Here is a 17946-nt window from a genome sequence, read left to right on the forward strand (position 1 = left end):
AGGTGAATTGATTATGGGGAGCAAGGACATGGCAAGGTGACTTGGATAGGTTGGGTGAGTGGACAAATTCATGGCAGATGCAATTTAATGTGGATAAATGTGAAGTTATCCACTTTGGTGGCAAAAATAGGAAAACAGATTATTATCTGAATGGTGGCCGATTAGGAAAAGGGGAGGTGCAACGAGACCTGGGTGTCATTATACACCAGTCATTGAAAGTGGGCATGCAGGTACAGCAGGCGGTGAAAAAGGCAAATGGTATGCTGGCATTTATAGCGAGAGGATTCGAGTACAGGAGCAGGGAGGTACTACTGCAGTTGTACAAGGCCTTGGTGAGACCACACCTGGAGTATTGTGTGCAGTTTTGGTCCCCTAATCTGAGGAAAGACATCCTTGCCATAGAGGGAGTACAAAGAAGGTTCACCAGATTGATTCCTGGGATGGCAGGACTTCCATATGAAGAAAGACTGGATGAACTGGGCTTGTACTCATTGGAATTTAGAAGATTGAGGGGGGGATCTGATTGAAACGTATAAAATCCTAAAGGAATTGGACAGGCTAGATGCAGGAAGATTGTTCTCGATGTTGGGGAAGTCCAGAACGAGGGGTCACAGTTTGAGGATAAAGCGGAAGCCTTTTAGGACCGAGATTAGGAAAAACTTCTTCACACAGAGAGTGGTGAATCTGTGGAATTCTCTGCCACAGGAAACAGTTGAGCGAGTAAGAGGGAGTTAGATATGGCCCTTGTGGCTATGGGGATCAGGGGGTATGGAGGGAAGGCTGGTGCAGGGTTCTGAGTTGGATGATCAGCCATGATCATAATAAATGGCGGTGCAGGCTCGAAGGGCCGAATGGCCTACTCCTGCACCAAATTTCTATGTTTCTATGTTTCCATCCCTCCCTCGCAAGGCCTGCACACTGTAGGGAATCTCTGATCAGCCCAACATGGCTAGTGGGAGCCCCCACCCACTCCAACAAGACTAACACATGTTTGGGAATCCCCGCCCACTCCTGTGGGGATAACATACTGTCTGTAACTTCTGCCCATTTCCACAGGGAAAGCACACTGTCAGGAATGTTTGCCTTACCACACAGTTGGCAAACTGACTGGGGACCTCCTGCGACAAACCCACTGGCTGGCATGCTCTTCAGAAATGACTGTTGTATGCTGTATAATGAGCTACATCCAACTTCCAAAGGCACAAGGAAAAGTATAAGGAAAATGCGTTATGTGGAAAGAATACTACGCTGGACACAATGGGAAAAGAAGCAAAAATATGCATTTCTCATTTATTGGCTCTACCTGCTGGAAGAATTTTGCTCCTGTGTTCAAGAATCACAATATAGTAAAGCACCAGGAAAGGGAGAAATTCATAGTTTACATAATAGATAAGCTCAAGATGTTAAGAGAAATTCATATTACATTTTGCTTTGCCTCATGTCTTGCCAGTAGCTGTTCCATTTCCGTGAAAATCAGATTTTTGGTGTCATCAATGAAATTGATCATCTCCGATGATAGGTCAGAATAATCACCAGCTGTGTTACAGATAGAATTAATGAAGTATCAGATTTCAATTCTCTCTCTAATATTTTAAAAAGCTTAACTATAAACAGAGGTATGAGTGCAAATGGTGAACCATAACTCACAAAATCAAGATTTGAAAGCAAATTCCTGATAGTACTACAAAACTTTGAAAATACTAGAATAAACCCAAGGCAATCCAGCAAGCTTAAGAGCGTGATTTTAAAAGTCTGCACATTATATATACTTTGCTAATTAACATATTGAAAATTATAAGCAGACAAACAATTCTGAGGAAAAAGGATCTAGTGCTTTCCTAGTGTATATGACGAAGTGTGTGGCCTCATGGACTCCAGGCTCTCCAACAGTTCCACGACCATCTGAACAGCATACATCCAAACATCCAATTTACGATGGAGACAGAGAAGAATGGTTGCCTCCTGTTCCTTGACATTCTAAAATGACGGAATCCGGAAGGTAGCCTCGGACATGGCGTCTATCGGAAACCCACTCACGCAGACTTGTACCTCAACAATAACAGCCACCATTATGCCTCACAATGTGGAGTGGTTCTTTCTACTTCAATTAACCATGCAAAAAATATTTCTGACCTGGATAGTCTCCCTGAGGAAATAAATGACGTTCTTACAGAATGGCTACAAGGTGAAGAAAATCAATCAGGCCCTTAAAAGGGCAGATGGTTAAACCAGGAAACCTAACAATGAGGAGGAACCCACTGCCAATGCCTGCCTCCCCTATACTTCCACAGTTTCTGGAAGGATAGCCAGGATCGTGAAGAAATATCGGATTAATACCATCCACAAACCCATAAGGAAGCTCAATTCACAGCTTATGCAGGTCAAAGATGACCAGGGACTCAGGACAGCTGGCACTTACAGGATTCCCTGTGAACGCGGAGCAGTGTATATCAGCCAGATGGGATGCTTGGTGGAAATCCGTATCAAGGAGCACAGGAGGCGTATCCTTTTGGGTTACTCGGAGAAATCGGTGGTAGCAGAACACTGCATTCGCAATGGCCGTGGAATTGACCTTGACGGCACAAAACTACTGAGCTGTGCCAATGGCTTTTGGGACTGCCTAGTACAGGAAGTCATTGAAATAAAACTAGAGGAAAGGAATTTTAACAAAGACGAAGGTCACACTCTAAGTAAGAACTGGAATTCGATTATAAACAAGGTGGGAGAGTGGAAACCTGATTGGATGAGGACTAACCAATCAGGAGGGACGGACTATGGGGTAGACATAACACTGGACTAGACATGCCCAGGCATCGTCCCTAATGAAGATGGTTATAATCAATACCTATACCCGGCTGGAAACCTGAAAATAGTTTATAATTCTGAGGAAAAAGCAACAACAAGCTATCAGGTCAAACAAGCTTACTTCATTGATCTAGATCTAAACCTGTTACTTACACTCAGTGGCCTCTTTATTCAGTACACTGTGCAAATATCAACCAATGACATGGCAGCAACTCAATGCATAAAGGCATGCTCTCATGGTCAAGAGGTTCAAATGTTGATCAGACCAAACATCAGAATGGGGAAGAAATGTGATCCAAGGGACTTTGACTGCGGAATGATTGTTGGTGCCAGATAGTGAGGTTTGAGTGTCTCAGAAACTGTTGATCTCCTGGGATTTTCACGCACAACAATCTCTAAAGTTTACAGAGAATGGTGCAGAAAACAAAAGACATCCAATGAGCAGCATTTCTATGGGTAAAAACACCTTTTTAACGAAAGCGGTCAGGGGAGAATTGGTTCAAGCTAACAGGAAGGCATCTCTCAATAAACAGCATATTACACCTTGAAGTGGACAGGCTACAGCCTCAGAAGACCATGAACATATACTCAATGGCCACTTTACTAGGTATAGGAGGTACATAATAAAATGGCTGCTAAGTGTATGTGTGGTGCGATCTGCCTGGAAAGCACAAAAACAGAAGTCTTTTCACTTATCTCAGTATATGGGACATAATGAATTTATTCCAATTCCAAATTTTCCTTAAATGTACATCCAGCTGCTACTCATCCCATTAACACTTACTGTTCCAACTGCTTTCTAATAATTATATTGCCATTTATGTGGAAAAAAGTAGTTTTCATTACAAGGATCAGTTGATAAGAATAACCAGAAGATCCAGGAGCTGATAAGTCAGAAACATTTTTGGATCAGAAACTTCACCACACTTGAAAGAAGGTAAAACAAACTGTTCTACCGGCACTTAAAGGCTCAGCTTGAATAGAAAGCCTGAGATCTAAAGAACAGGTAGAAGATGCATAAAGCACACAAGATCCAGTAACTCTCTGATAACTAAGACGTGCAAATTCCGGGCAACCTTGTCAAGAACATCTACAGCCTAAACACAATGAATCAACAATGGAGAAAAACTTACCAAGAACAGAAAGGTGGTCATTGCCTGCTGGAAGTTACACTTTGACGATTTCCTCTACAGGGACTCTATCCAAAACCAAGTGTGCTTAACTCCAAACCACTATGTCCCCTCTGATCCTCCGCCAATTATATTAACTACAATAACTGATCTCTCTGCGAAGAAAATTATGTCCTTCTTACCCACTAAGTGCCTTATTCACCCTCCATGAGTCAAACAATGCAGATAGAGAGTCTGATGATTCTACCGACAGAATCAACTCCATTAGTTACTAAATTACTATTGTAGGATACTTAAAACAAAAGCTTACCCAGTCTCCTTTGGCAACCACACTTCTCAGCTGCCTTCAACACAATTTCTTGTAACCACACTCGTGTATCCTGAAGTAGATGTTCAGGGTGTCCAACAGTAATGTTGGGTGGCTGCTATTCCAAGGAAAGACACAAAGATAAAAGAGCAGTACAGTACTAATTTGTGGGGTGGAGCAATTCCACTAACCCACACCTGCAGAGCATTGGTGCATTATATTCTATAACATATTTCTGAGAATAAAAGGTTATAGTGGGATAATACCAACAGGTAATATGTGGTGATCTCTGGTTTATTTTTTTACATTGCTTTTAATGCAGCACATTATGAGTATGAAGCATCTACTAAACGCTTCAGTTCCTTTTTTCAAGATTCAAGATTCAAGATTGTTTATTGTCATTTCCAGTACTCAAGCGTAAAGGAGAACAAAATAATTGTTACTCTGGATCTGACGCAGCACAGAAAAGATCAATAAGATTAAAAAAACAAACAATTAAAAAATCACAATAAACATAAATATATTGTATCTTAAATACATAGATTATATACATAGACGATAGATTTTCTCTTTAATATTAATGGATCTTCATCAGTTTTCATTATTCTTAACTACAAAATATTACGTTATATTCTTTTGCCAGTTTCAAGACACATCACCAAACATGTTATCCACACTCTCAAATTAAATACTTAATTAAAATTGACAAAACTGTGAAGAGGAAGAGTTACAGTTTTACTGTTATCTAGCACTGTATAAATTAAGAACACGTCATGGGAAGGCATTTTACAAGGAATGAAGTTCTTCTGAAGACAATGAATCTGCTGTTTCATTGATTTGGTGTCCAGTACAATAGCTAAGTGATTGATTCAAATGCAAATTTAGTTTGTGAACATTGTACCATGAGGAACTAACAACTAAGACTGGCCCTGTCCTACCTAATATTCAGATGCACCTGTTTTTCAGCAGGTGCCACAGAATAAAGAAGGAAGTCTAGCTAATATTCTTCCTTGTGTTGACAGATGCCAAAACTAATCATTATATGCTAACCACTGCCAGCTAATTCAGAGAGATTACAAATAGTGCCTGCAAGCTTGAAATCTTACCAAGCCAGCCAAATGTTTAAAAAATATTGCTGTCAAATTGGATCATTATCAGTTGGTAAAGAATAATAAAAGGAAATATTGGAAAAGTAAAGAAAAAGTACAGATGACAGAAATGTATAAACTGAAAATGCTGGAAAAATTCAACAGGTCAGGCAGCATCTGTGGAAGCAGAAACAGAATTAATGTTTCAGTAACCTCTTGTCATCGACCTGAAATGTTAACACTCTCTCTCTCTCTCTCTCTGTTCATCTCTCTCACACACACTATCTATCTCACTATAGTTCAGTTAGATATACTGAATATGTTTTGTTACACTCAAAATAACCTACTTTACTTTGTTCTTAGCAACATAACATTCACAGACAGATTTCTCTAGATCAGTACTACAGTTGATGAGCTTTACACAACTCTTGTGGACATAGGCCAGGGAAATAAAAAGCAATCATCGATTGCTTACATCAGATGTATACACACAGCAGCAGCTGTGGCACTCTAAACCCTACTCTGTAAACTAGGTGTTGTTGACACCTGGAGCAGGAAAATTTAGATCGCTTCACAGGGAATTCCAAAACTTAGGATTTATGCATCTGAAAGCAAGCAGCCAATGGTAGAGTAATTATAACTGATAAGGTGTAAGAAGACAGATTTTATGGAATGTGAAACTATAGAGCAGGGTTCCAACCTGGGGTCCATGGACCTCTCAGTTAATGGTAGAGGTCCATGGCATAAAAAAAGGTTGGGAACCCCTGCTATTGAGGAATCTGAAAAGAATACAAAAACCTTAAATCATTGTATCCTGGATAATGGACTACCTGACTGCAGACCAGTTTGTGCGGCTTCAGAGCTGTGTGCCAGACATGGCTATGAGCAGCACTGGGGCCCCACAGGGGATTTTATTGGCCCCCTTCCTGTTTACCCTGTATACATTGGACTCTAGATACAATACCGAGTCATGTCATCTGCAGAAATTCTCTGATGACTCAGCAATAGTTGGGTGTATAAAGGGGGGAACGGGAAGATGAATACAGGGCCCAGATGGAGGACTTTGTCAAATGGTGCAGGCTGAATCATCTGCATCCCAATATCAGTAAGACGAAGGAGATAGTGATGGACTTTTGGAAGACTATTACTATTGTTGGTGAGGACATGCATGTGGTGAGGACCTACAAGTACCTGGGGGTGCACCTGGATGACAGACTTAAGCACCAACATAGAGGCTGTGTACAAGAAAAGCCAGGGTTGCCTCTACTTCCTGAGGAGACTGAGGTCCTTTGGCAAATGCAGGCCTCTCCTTCATATGTTCTACCAGTCTGTTGTCGCCAGTATAATCTTCTATGTGGTGGTGTGCTGGGGCAATGACATCAATACAGGTGATGCCAACAGGCTCAATAAACTGATAAGAAGGGTTGGTTCTGTTGGAAGAGTCAAACTGGACACAGTGGAGGCCTTGGTATAACAGAGGATCCTACGGAAAATCCTGACAATTCTGGACAATATTTCTCACCCTCTGCGTGCCACTTTGGTTGAATGAAGGAGCACTTTCAGTAACAGACTGCGACAACTGTGCTGCTCCAAACAGCGCTATATGAGGTTATTCTTACCCTTGGCCATTAGGCTCTATAATGAGCCAACCTCTAGCTGGGGAAGTGATGACCCCCTCCTATTAGACTGTTTGAGGTAACTTAATTTTTAATCTTTCTTACTTCTCTTCTAATATTTGAATACCTGTGCACTTATAATGTTACTGTGACACTTGTAATTTCCTTTGGGATCAATAAAGGGGAGGAGAAAGATGGTGGCGCGACGCAGCGTGCGCGGCTGCTCCGAAATGATATTGTATTAGTTAAATAGGGGCCGTGCACAATCCTGATTTGATGGAGACAGACGTGAGAAGCATGGAGGAACATCTGGAGAAACTTCTGAAATGCCTGCTTCACTGTCGCTGCTACTGTGCGATCGAAAATCTCCGGAGGGGAAGGCCCCGAATCCTCAGCTTTGCCTATTATCTGTTGCCGGGGCCAGGGTCGAAGCGCTCGGCAGAGATCGTGCTCGGTGCTCGGTGTCGGAGGGCTGGTCAGAGGCTCGAAGTTTTTGGACGGACTCAAGAGTCGGCTGTGGTCGGGTGCTTCCAGGGTGCTGCATAGACAAGTTTGCAGCGCTGAAGCTCATGGCAGGGAGAGTTTCTCCCTTCAACCATCTGCGTGAGATGATGGGACTTTCGAGAGACTTTGAGACTTTTTTTTTTTTACCATGCCCATGGTCTGTTCTTATCAAATTATGGTATTGCTTTGCACTGTTGTAACTGTATGTTATAATTATGTGATTTTTGTCAGTTTTTTTAGTCTTGGTTTGTCTTGTGTTTCTGTGATATCATTCTGGAGGAACATTGTATCATTTCTTAATGCATGCATTACTGAATGACAATAAAAGAGGACTGCGTGTCCTCATAATCTAATCTAATCTAAAAAGTATCTATCTATCTATCTAACCAGAAGGCAATGTTCATTAACAAGCATGAAGGATGGGTAAAGGGATATGCTGTACATTAAGACACTGGCAATAAAGATTTGAGTAATCTCAAGCACATACAAAACTAGAACAAAGGAGATGGGCAGGGATACATTGGAATAACTATACAAAAGAGGAAAGCATTTCAACGGTTAATTTTAGTTGGAATTAGCGATGGCAAAGGTGAGGTTCAAAGCTCAACACTGGGCCAAAATTAAAATCAAACTCAAAAATGGTCTGATTCAGTTTCAGGCAACTGAGGGTCATGAACTAGAGTTTCCATCAGAAAAATACTTCAAGCTTCCTTGGAAGTAATTACTACTCAACCAGTAGTGGATGTGAATCAAACCATTTGACAATTTAGACAGTGTTGAATTAAAGTTAGGTGTCCTCTGTGCACACATGGAAGCTATCTGGAACTCACCAGAGGGTCAGACTGCTCCAGATGGCTGATGAGGTGCTTCTGTACAAAAGGATGCCCCAAAAGTTGAAGAATTATCTGTCTTCTTTCAGGATTCTTCAATTGATTCTTGATTTCACAAGCAAGGGCAGAATCTAATTTTTCATAAACCTGAGTTAAAGAAGACAAAATACATGAGCAATGAAACTTATTTACAAAGAATCTACTGTTCTACAACATAGAAAGCCCATGCCACTCTCACGGAGCAACCCCATTCCCCTTTAAATTTTCCCTGTAATCGATTCTCTCCACAATTCCAACAACTCACCTAGTTTATGATTATGAAGACACGCAGTCCTCTTTTATTGTCATTTAGTAATGCATGCATTAAGAAATAATACAATATTTCCTCCAGTGTGATATCACAAAACATAGGACAGACCAAGACTGAAAAAACTAACAAAACTACATAATTATAACATATAGTTACAACAGTGGAACAATACCATAACTTGATGAAGAAGTCCATGAGCACAGTAAAAAGTTCTACCACTTACCTATACTTTCAGAGTAATTTACAGTGCTACTTATCCAACCCTTACATAGTTGGGATGAGGGAGAAACCCAGAGCAACCCAGGAAACATATGGTGACAGGGGCAGCATGCAAACTCTACAGGGACAGTACCTGAGGCAAGCACTGAATCTGGGTTGATAGAGCAGTGAGGCGTCAGCTCTGTCATCTGAAAACTCTTCTATTTGTTCTTACGTTTTCAATATTTAACCTTGAATTTGAATAAATAACTGTCTTTGCAAATGAGAAGAAACCAAAATATTAAAACACAAAGAAACCTAGATGCTTGTTGAGAGTAAAGAACCTATATCAAGATATTTAAATTTAAAGTAAAAGTTAAAGTCAAGTGTATTGTCAGACGCACAAGTACATTGACCCACAGGTGCAATGAAAAATTTGCAGCAGCATCACAGACACTTAACATCATATAAGCAGAATTCACAAGAAAAATAAAAATTCAACAAACTATACACAAGATTTACGAGAAAGAACATAATTAGAACAAAAACACATAAGGTCCATTTTAATGTAAAGTGGTCATAGTGTTGCTAAACTGTACTGTTTAGGGTTTTGAGTGTTCATTCAAATGCTTTAATTTAGTTCAGTATATCAAGAAATCATAGGCCAGAAATCAACTTTGGTCGAGGATGCAAAAAAATATTCAAATAGAAAATAAAGTTACCAATTTGATGTGATTGTAAAGACTGAAATGTGTTTAATTTTTGTCCCATCTCTACAATTCCCTAGTCAGACAATTCGATTTTGCCAAGCTATGATACTGAAATTAGAGGAACATGCACACGAGTCCATGTTTGACCTTATTAAATAATTCTGCATCACCCAAATGCTGTGTGGATTTTGCAAGTTTTCCCTGTGACCACACATGGTTCGTCCAGGTGCTCCCGATTTCTCCCACGTCCCCAAGATATAAGAGTTGTAGTTTAAAAGATCAAGGTAAGTTGCCCTTTGTGCGCATGTGAGTGGTAGAATTTGGGGGAGACTGATAAGATAATGGGGAGAATAAAAATGAGATGAATAAGGGTTTAGTGTAGATGAGTGGTTGATGGTGGATGTGGACTTAGTACCTCACTGTGATGCTGAGATACATCCTAGGATGCACCGAGACCCACCATCAGAGATGTAAAGTGGAGTAATCGGGTGTTTCAGATCTTTCAAAATCAGACACCCTCACCCACGTGACCCAGCCAGGCTTGATCATGTCCCAGCAGCACTGGTCCATGAGTCACGCCTCCTGATCTGTAGTCATCTGGAGACTCGCTCAGCTGCCTCTGTGACGGTCCTGATGGCCCTTTTCTGTAATGCCAAGGAGAGGGTAGGTTCTGCTCAGCAAGCAGCCAGCAAAATCTCTACAGCACACCTCTAAAGGCTGGCATCATACCCTCCACCCCTGTCTCCGGCACTGTTCTACCAGCTCCAGGGTATTTGGCTTTCTTATGCTCAAACGCCTCCTCAATCCGGCCTTCCCAAGAAACTGTCAGTTCTCCAAGTTTCTGACAGAATGACCAATTCAGGTCTCGGGGATGATGATAAGATAACATCAGGGAACTTTAATTGCATGCCAAGACCGACTTTCAGTTGCCAGTCAGGCACCGTGGTGAGCAAGCCTGCTGGTGATCTGGGCTGAAGCTGTGGTTGGTCTCCAGCTTTGATGAAGCCTATGAGCTTTCTAGGCTGGCAGAGATCCTACTGTTTTCAACGGTTGAGGAAAGTACTTACAGGACTATTCTGATAGCAGCAATTGTTGAGACATATGGTGTACCCAAATGGTTTGATAAATAAGTGATATGACACTGACTTTTATCGACCAAACACTGCTGAAATGTGATTTCCCCATCCAAGTTTATTTATAAATGAGACTGGATAGTGTGTGTTGGCAATTTCATTCAGGCATGGGACCATACATATACCTCATCCTGTCCTCATCTTATCTGGCATTGTTTGATGGGTGATAGAAAGAATGAACGCTGACATGGTATCCCCACCCTACCATGAGGACTATAAGGCTAGTAGTGTTGTGGAGAAGATCCTAAGATCAGGAAGATGATCAGCCAAGTTTTACAGAAGGGGTCCAGTTTCACAATAAGTGATAGAAATAGGTGGGGGTGGGTGGCAGGAGACTGAAGTTTCTATCAGGGACCTCAAGATTCAAACTCACATATTCACCCCATGGCATTACAGACTCCTGCCCATCTAAATACCAGCAAATTTAAATGTATACATATATACTCCTGACCTTTTGAAAGTTATTACTAAATTTATTTACATCATTTTTCAGATAGTGCATTTCACAAAACTCCACTTTTATTCTTTTGCCAATTATTTTAAATCTCTGTTCTTTGGTTAACAACCTTTCCACCAGTTTCTTCTTACCTTATCAAATTTTGAATACTTCTGTTAAACCAACAGATATTACATAATCTCTCAAAGTACTATTGTACAAAATTACTGATTACTTAAGATTACTGATTATAATCTTGGACATAAAGCTTTACTTAATGAATAATATTCTTAGTTGGGTGTTCATTTAATGCTATAGAAATCTTTGAAATAGTAAGGGAATAGTAATTTTGCAGTTAATTTATAAGATTATTATCTAGAAATCTGAACTATTGATGTACAGTTACGAGTTCAAATCCCAAATGGCATTGAAAATCTTAAATTTAAGTATTTAGTTAAATCTGAATAAAATGCTGGTATAATTAGTAGTGAGCATGAATGTACAAACTCTTGCCTAAGGCCAGAATGTCCTTCAGGGACATTGCTCAGTGTAGCTTATGTATGAGCCCATACCATCAGCACGATGATTTGATTTTTAACTGCCATATGAATATCATGAGCAGATGATTCAATTCAAGAGAAACGGGATGGACAATAAATACTAATTTTACACAATGCTACACCTCTAGATGACATTTCAGAATTCATAAGAAAGAATATCATTCCACTTACCTACAAGCAGAAAATGGGGAGGGGGAAGAGGGAGGAAATCAGAAAATAGTGACCCATTTCACTGTTAAATATCAATTGCATGTTCTATCAAAGATTGTATTGAATTGAATTCAGTCTATTCTTGGCTTGGTAATTTACCTAGACCAGACCTGAGCCATACCAGACAGAAAGATCTCTTAGGGGTATGATTATTTACATACAGTACAGAAGCCTTGACATTTCTCGTCATCTTATACTAGGTGAATGCCTTCGAGAGAATTTTGCACACATATACGGACATATTCTCAGAAATGGGATGTGCGAAAGGAATCCATAAGTGGGTATGACTGCTAAACACAACATCTGCTCCACAGTTCTAATCAATGTGAGGGAAAAAGAAAACATCTTCATCCAAAATGGAATTAGATAGTAGTCATAGTCATAGCGATACTTTATTGATCCCAGGGGAAATTGTTTTTTTTACAGTTGCACCATAAGTAATTAAATAGTAGTAAAACCATAAATAATTAAATAATAATATGTAAATTATGCCAGGAAATAAGTCTAGGACCAGCCTATCGGCTCAGGGTGTCTGACCCTCCAAGGAAGGAGTTGTAAAGTTTGATGGCCACAGGCAGGAATGACTTCCTATGACGCTCTGTGTTGCATCTCGGTGGAATGAGTCTCTGGTGGAATGAGTCTCTGGCTGAATGCACTCCTGTGCCCACCCAGTCCGTTATGTAGTGGATGGGAGACATTGTCCAAGATGGCATGCAACTTGGACAGCATCCTCTTTTCAGACACCACCGTCAGAGAGTCCAGTTCCATCCCCACAACATCACTGGCCTTACGAATGAGTTTGTTGATTCTGTTGGTGTCTGCTACCCTCAGCCTGCTGCCCCAGCACACAACAGCAAACATGATCGCACTGGCCACCACAGACTCGTAGAACATCCTCAGCATTGTCCGACAGATGTTAAAGGACCTCAGTCTCCTCAGGAAATACAGACGGCTCTATAGAGATAAGGTGGACCTTCGTCCTCTGTCACGTGAGCTGCATAGAGGCCTTTGCCATCAGAAAGGATGTGGTTGGTGATAAAAGAATCACCTATCAGTGAGGTTGTTGTCTGTCATCAGGGTCCCACAGGAAAAGACGATGGATTACGTGGGTTGGTTTGCAAGCAGATGGTCAAAGTCAGTGAGCATTATGCCTCATCAACAAAACATTTAAAACAAGCAAAAGGATGGTGCATACGTAGCTGCACTCAGCTTTAGCATGTCGCTTGACACATACAGTAGTTGTGGACGTTTGAATGTAGTTGTTTGCAGTGCTGTATTAAGTTGAGCACAACACTTTGCACCAGAGGCTATCTTTCACTATGTTAATGGCTTTCTGGCAGCAGTTGATATCTGTCTCAGTGTATAACCCAGGGAACAGCCTATGATAATATCCTTTTCATCACATTTTTGTGTGTGGTGACTCATGCACTTCCATCACATTTTTTTGTGAATCATGAGCATATTGACCTCACTGCAAGCTGCCTTCATGACAATTAGATTAGAAACAAGACAGTTGTCCAACTCCTTAGACAATGGGCCTTTTCTAAGAATGTCTGGGAAAAGATGCATGGGTATTCGTTGAGGCTTGTCCTGAACAGTTGATCTCAAGGTACCGTGTGCTGTATGGGCTGTTCCCAGGGTGTACACAGAGACAACTATCAACTGCTGCGGGAAAGGCATTCACACAGTGAAAGATATCCTCTGGTGCAAAGTACTGTCCTCAACTTAATGCTGCAAACAACCACATTCAAAAATCCACATCTTTCTGTGAACTTACATAGACATAGAAACATAGAAATCTACAGCACATTATAGGCCCTTCAGCCCACAATGTTGTGCCGTCCATGTAACCCAGCGGTCCCCAACCACCGGGCTGCAAAGCATATGCTACTGGGCCGCGAGGGAACAATATGATTTGGCGATATGAAACGATATGAGTCAGCTGCACCTTTCCTCATTCTCTGTTACGCACTGTTGAACTTGGAAATAACCTACCAAATCATATCAAATGACACATAAAACCTAAAACCAGCTCGCAGCGGCCACTCCGGTGGTGATGTCTGTTATTTGTCCTGATTTGATGGAGATGGACGTGAGAGCACAGAGGAACATCTAGTGAAACTTCTGAAATGCCTGCTTTGCTGCTGCTGCTACTGTGTGGTCCAGAATCTCCGGAGGAGAAGGCCCCGAGTCCTCGGCTTTGCTTGTTGCTTGGCGGCCGGGGCGGGGTCAAAGCACTCGGCAGAGGATGGTGCTCGGAGAGGCTGGTCAGAGGCTCGAAGTTTTCGGACGGACTCAGAGTCCGCTGCGGTCGGGTGCTTCCAATGGTGCTGTGTCAGCTAGTTGGCGGCGCTTAGAGGTTCATGGCAGGGAGAGTTTCTCCTTTCTGCCGCCTGCGTGAGATGATGAGTCTATCGGAACTTTGAGACTTTTTTTTACTGTGCCCATGTTCTGCTCTTTATCAAATTACGGTATTGCTTTGCACTGTTGTAACTATATGTTATAATTATGTGGTTTTGTCAGTTTTAGTCTTGGTTTGTCCTGTGTTTTCTTGTGATATCATTCTGGAGGGATGTTGTTTCATTCTTTAATGCATACATTTCTAAATGACAATAAACGAAAACTGAAACTGAAGTAACACTAACATATAGTAAAAACAGGAATGATATGATAAATACACAGCCTATATAAGGTAAGGTAGAAATAATGTATGTACTGTGTAGTTTCACTTAACAGGATCCGGAAAATTAAGCCAAAACCGATTTATAGGAAAAAAATCAGCACGTACACGCATGCACATGTCACGTATGCGCACGTCACGTATGCTCACACAGGTGTCCGCACAAGGCTTCGTGGTCATGGTAGTCTTTCTCGGGGTAATCACAAGTGTGCCGTATTTGACTGCTACTTTTGTCCCTTATTTGGGAGTGAGAAATTTGGCAACCCTACTTGAGCACCGCCCCCCAGCCTGTCCGCAAAAATATTGTCAATATCAAACTGGTCCGCGGTGCAAAAAGGGTTGGGGATCCCTGATGTAACCTACTCTAGAAGCTGCCTAGAATTTTATACCGCATAGCTCTCTATTTTTCTAAGCTCCATGTACTTATCTAAGAGCCTCTTAAAAGACCCGATTGTACCGGCCTCTACCACCTTCACTAGCAATGCATTCCACGCACCCACCACTTTCCATGTGAAAAACATACCTCTGACATCCCCCTCGTACCTACTTGCAAGCTCCTTAAAACTATGCTCCCTCATATTAGCCATTTCAGCTCTGAGAAAAAGCCTCTGGCTATCCACAAGATCAATGCCTCTCATCATCTTATACACCTCTATCAGGTCACCTCTCATCCTCCGTCGCCCCAAGGAGAAAAGGCCAAGTTCGCTCAACCTATTCTCATAAGGCATGCTCTCCAATCCAGGCAACATCCTTGTAAATCTCCTCTGCACTCTCCATAGTATCCACCTCCTTCCTGTAAGGAGGTGACCAGAGCTGAACACAGTACTCCACGTGGGTCTGATGTAGCTGTAACATTACCTGCTGTAGCTGGGCACAGCCACCACAAAGGGCTCCATGCGGAAGAGCCACTCTTTAGGGCTTCCTGCTATTGTCCTGTAATTAGCTGAGATTTGTGTTACAATCCTGTGAACTATTTGCCTTAAGGTTGAAAAGTGAAGATGTGCTAATGTTATAACATATGAAAATGTTGACCTGAATGCTCTAAATTACATTTACATTCTACATGATAAAATGCATTCTGAAATTCTAAGAAACTTTTTCAATTAGCTCCAAATACTAGAATGATATTCTGAAAAAGAATTCTGTGACGTCTTCACCTTGTGCCATGGTTTACCAGGGAATAATGTTTCCTGGAAGCTGGAGTCCAGCCAATCCATCTTGAAAGGACAGTAATTCATGCTAGTCCCCAGGTGATCCTCAGTGCTTCTTGAGGTACTCATCTGTCAGCAACAACCTCTGAGATTTCGACATGAACTGGAATATCAACAGGAACAAATTAGCGGTGATTTAAGGAATGCTGTATGGTGGGCCACCTGACTGAGCCCTCCGTCAGTCAGGGTTGACCGTGAATGTTGTGTCCCAGCTGTCTATGTGATACATTAGCTATGGGCAGTACAATATGGAGAGCAAGCCGTTGCCCATTTAGAAGACCCCTCCCCTCCATGCAGCCAACGAATTCAAATGGACGGCAGAGACCGATACAGTTTGGCACCAGTGGTGTCACAGGAGTTGCCAGTCAGCATTGAACTCAACATAGGGACTCCAGTTCCGGATTTTTCCTCCGGGTTTACTTTGGAAGCCCTCCCCTTGAGTGGGTATAGCCGCAAGGCAGTGGACGTTTGAGATCAGAGTTTTTCTTCTTCTAGGGGAGCTGCCAGCCATCTACCCGAAGCAACTGGTTTTAAGGCACCAGTAACCCGCCTTTACCCCTGTTCCTGTCAGTAGAAATGGTTCCGCCAGGTTTATTAGCTAAACCACATGTGAAGGCCAAGAGCTGGACTCGGTCGTCAGAGGCTATTTGAGACACACACCAGTGGGAGCTTTTAACAGGTAGTGGGAGCTTATCCCCACTACTGCTCTCAGCTATGACAGCCTTAAGGAAATTCAAAATTTGGTGGATCACCAATTTATGAATAAAAGGAAAATAATACTTCAGATGAATAATTCATAAGTGATTAAATATTATAATTGTTTTCAGTATTAAGCATATTTATTGTGATACTTAGTGATCTAATACTTAGTAATCTGGTATTTAATGTGCTTTTATTGTTTGGTTATTACAGTATTTATGTGTGAGACCATTCAGAGAGTCACTGGTATACCATAGTTGCCACAGTTTTCTTCCTTCTGGTGCCATAACATAATTATGTTACACACTTACAAACTGTTCCATTGACACCATGGGAAAAGAGATGGAGACTTCAGATTTATCCATTGATTTACTGTGGAGAAAAATATGAAGACTTTGAAATAGATAGGGAGGTCTTGAGGATAGTCTGTATTCCTTTAAAGGAGATGATGGACGCCTTAAAAGGTATGAAGGTGGACCATAGGCTTATCCGAGAACACTCTGGGAGTCTAGGGAAGAAATTGCAGGAACCCTGGCCAATGTTCCCCCTAAGGTGCACACATTTGCACACGCACTCATCTTTTGCTACTAGCGCACAGAAGAATTTAAACTGCACACAAAAGGTTGTCACCTTCTACCTCACTGGCATGTTAAGTATTTTTCATGATCGTACACAATCACATTTCCTTTTCTGGTTTCTGATTCAGAGAGTGTTGATAACATGGAGTTTCTGATGATTTGTCTGTACATTTTAGACCTGGCGTAGTTATACTGTTTTTAATTGAAGAAATTACTGATTCAATATGTCAAGTTCCAAAGAAGCAAAGGGCGTGAGGTGCTAAAGAACTGCTAGATCATTTAAAGCAGAATGACTTAATGAAGTGGAAGATTTACTTCTACTTAAAAATTCAGTGCACACGTGTTGCTGTCACTGGGCAAAAAATTGCACAGCACAAGATTTTTGTGCACACCGGTCATTACAAATTAGAGGGGACATTGACCCTGGCTGAGAGATTTGCATATTTAGGAGGCAAGGAGATATGTGCCTAGCAGTGGGATCCCATGGAGATTATGGAGGTTGTGGAGAATATGTTGAATGCATAGGCTCATAGGATGATAGGTGAGAAGTAGCAGCACTCTGTTGTTGGGGTGGAGGGAGGGTGGTAGAACATAGGCACACCTGATCCTACAGTGCTATTCTCACTACTGTTCAGAGTCCTAAATAGACGTTCCATGTGAAGCAGTCTTTCACATGTGATTCCATTGGGGTTACTTATTACACTTGTTTGCACTAGATTTCCGGCATCTGCAGTCTCATTTGTCTCTAAGAAAACAGGTCTACTGATTTTAAGGAACAGTTGGAATGAGGTGGACAAAGTGGACAGTCTTAAGGAGAGAATTCCAGAGTTCATTGCTCAATTAGTTGAAGGCATGGCAGCCAATGACAGTAAAGGAACACAGGGTAGGGCACAAAGATCTAGGGGACCTAGAACCAGCAGACTATCAGACTCAAAAACAGT

The 17946-nt window shown here is 41.5% G+C and overlaps 1 protein-coding gene across 2 annotated transcripts in view; it reads right to left on the reverse strand.

Moving 5' to 3' along the window:
- Positions 1-17946, reverse strand: part of LOC140187630 (uncharacterized) — a 70325-nt gene that overhangs the window by 50917 nt on the left and 1462 nt on the right. For both annotated transcript variants that reach the window (XM_072243150.1, XM_072243149.1), the window contains exons 2-5: positions 15675-15831; positions 8281-8427; positions 4246-4360; positions 1424-1536 (exon numbers count right to left, since the gene is read on the reverse strand). In XM_072243150.1, the coding sequence (XP_072099251.1) occupies positions 1424-1536; positions 4246-4360; positions 8281-8427; positions 15675-15797 (498 nt within the window). In that variant the 5' untranslated portion in view covers positions 15798-15831. The remainder of the gene's footprint in view (positions 1-1423; positions 1537-4245; positions 4361-8280; positions 8428-15674; positions 15832-17946) is intronic.

Source organism: Mobula birostris, chromosome 25 (assembly GCF_030028105.1).
Source record: "Mobula birostris isolate sMobBir1 chromosome 25, sMobBir1.hap1, whole genome shotgun sequence".
Taxonomy (NCBI): Eukaryota; Metazoa; Chordata; class Chondrichthyes; order Myliobatiformes; family Myliobatidae; genus Mobula; species Mobula birostris.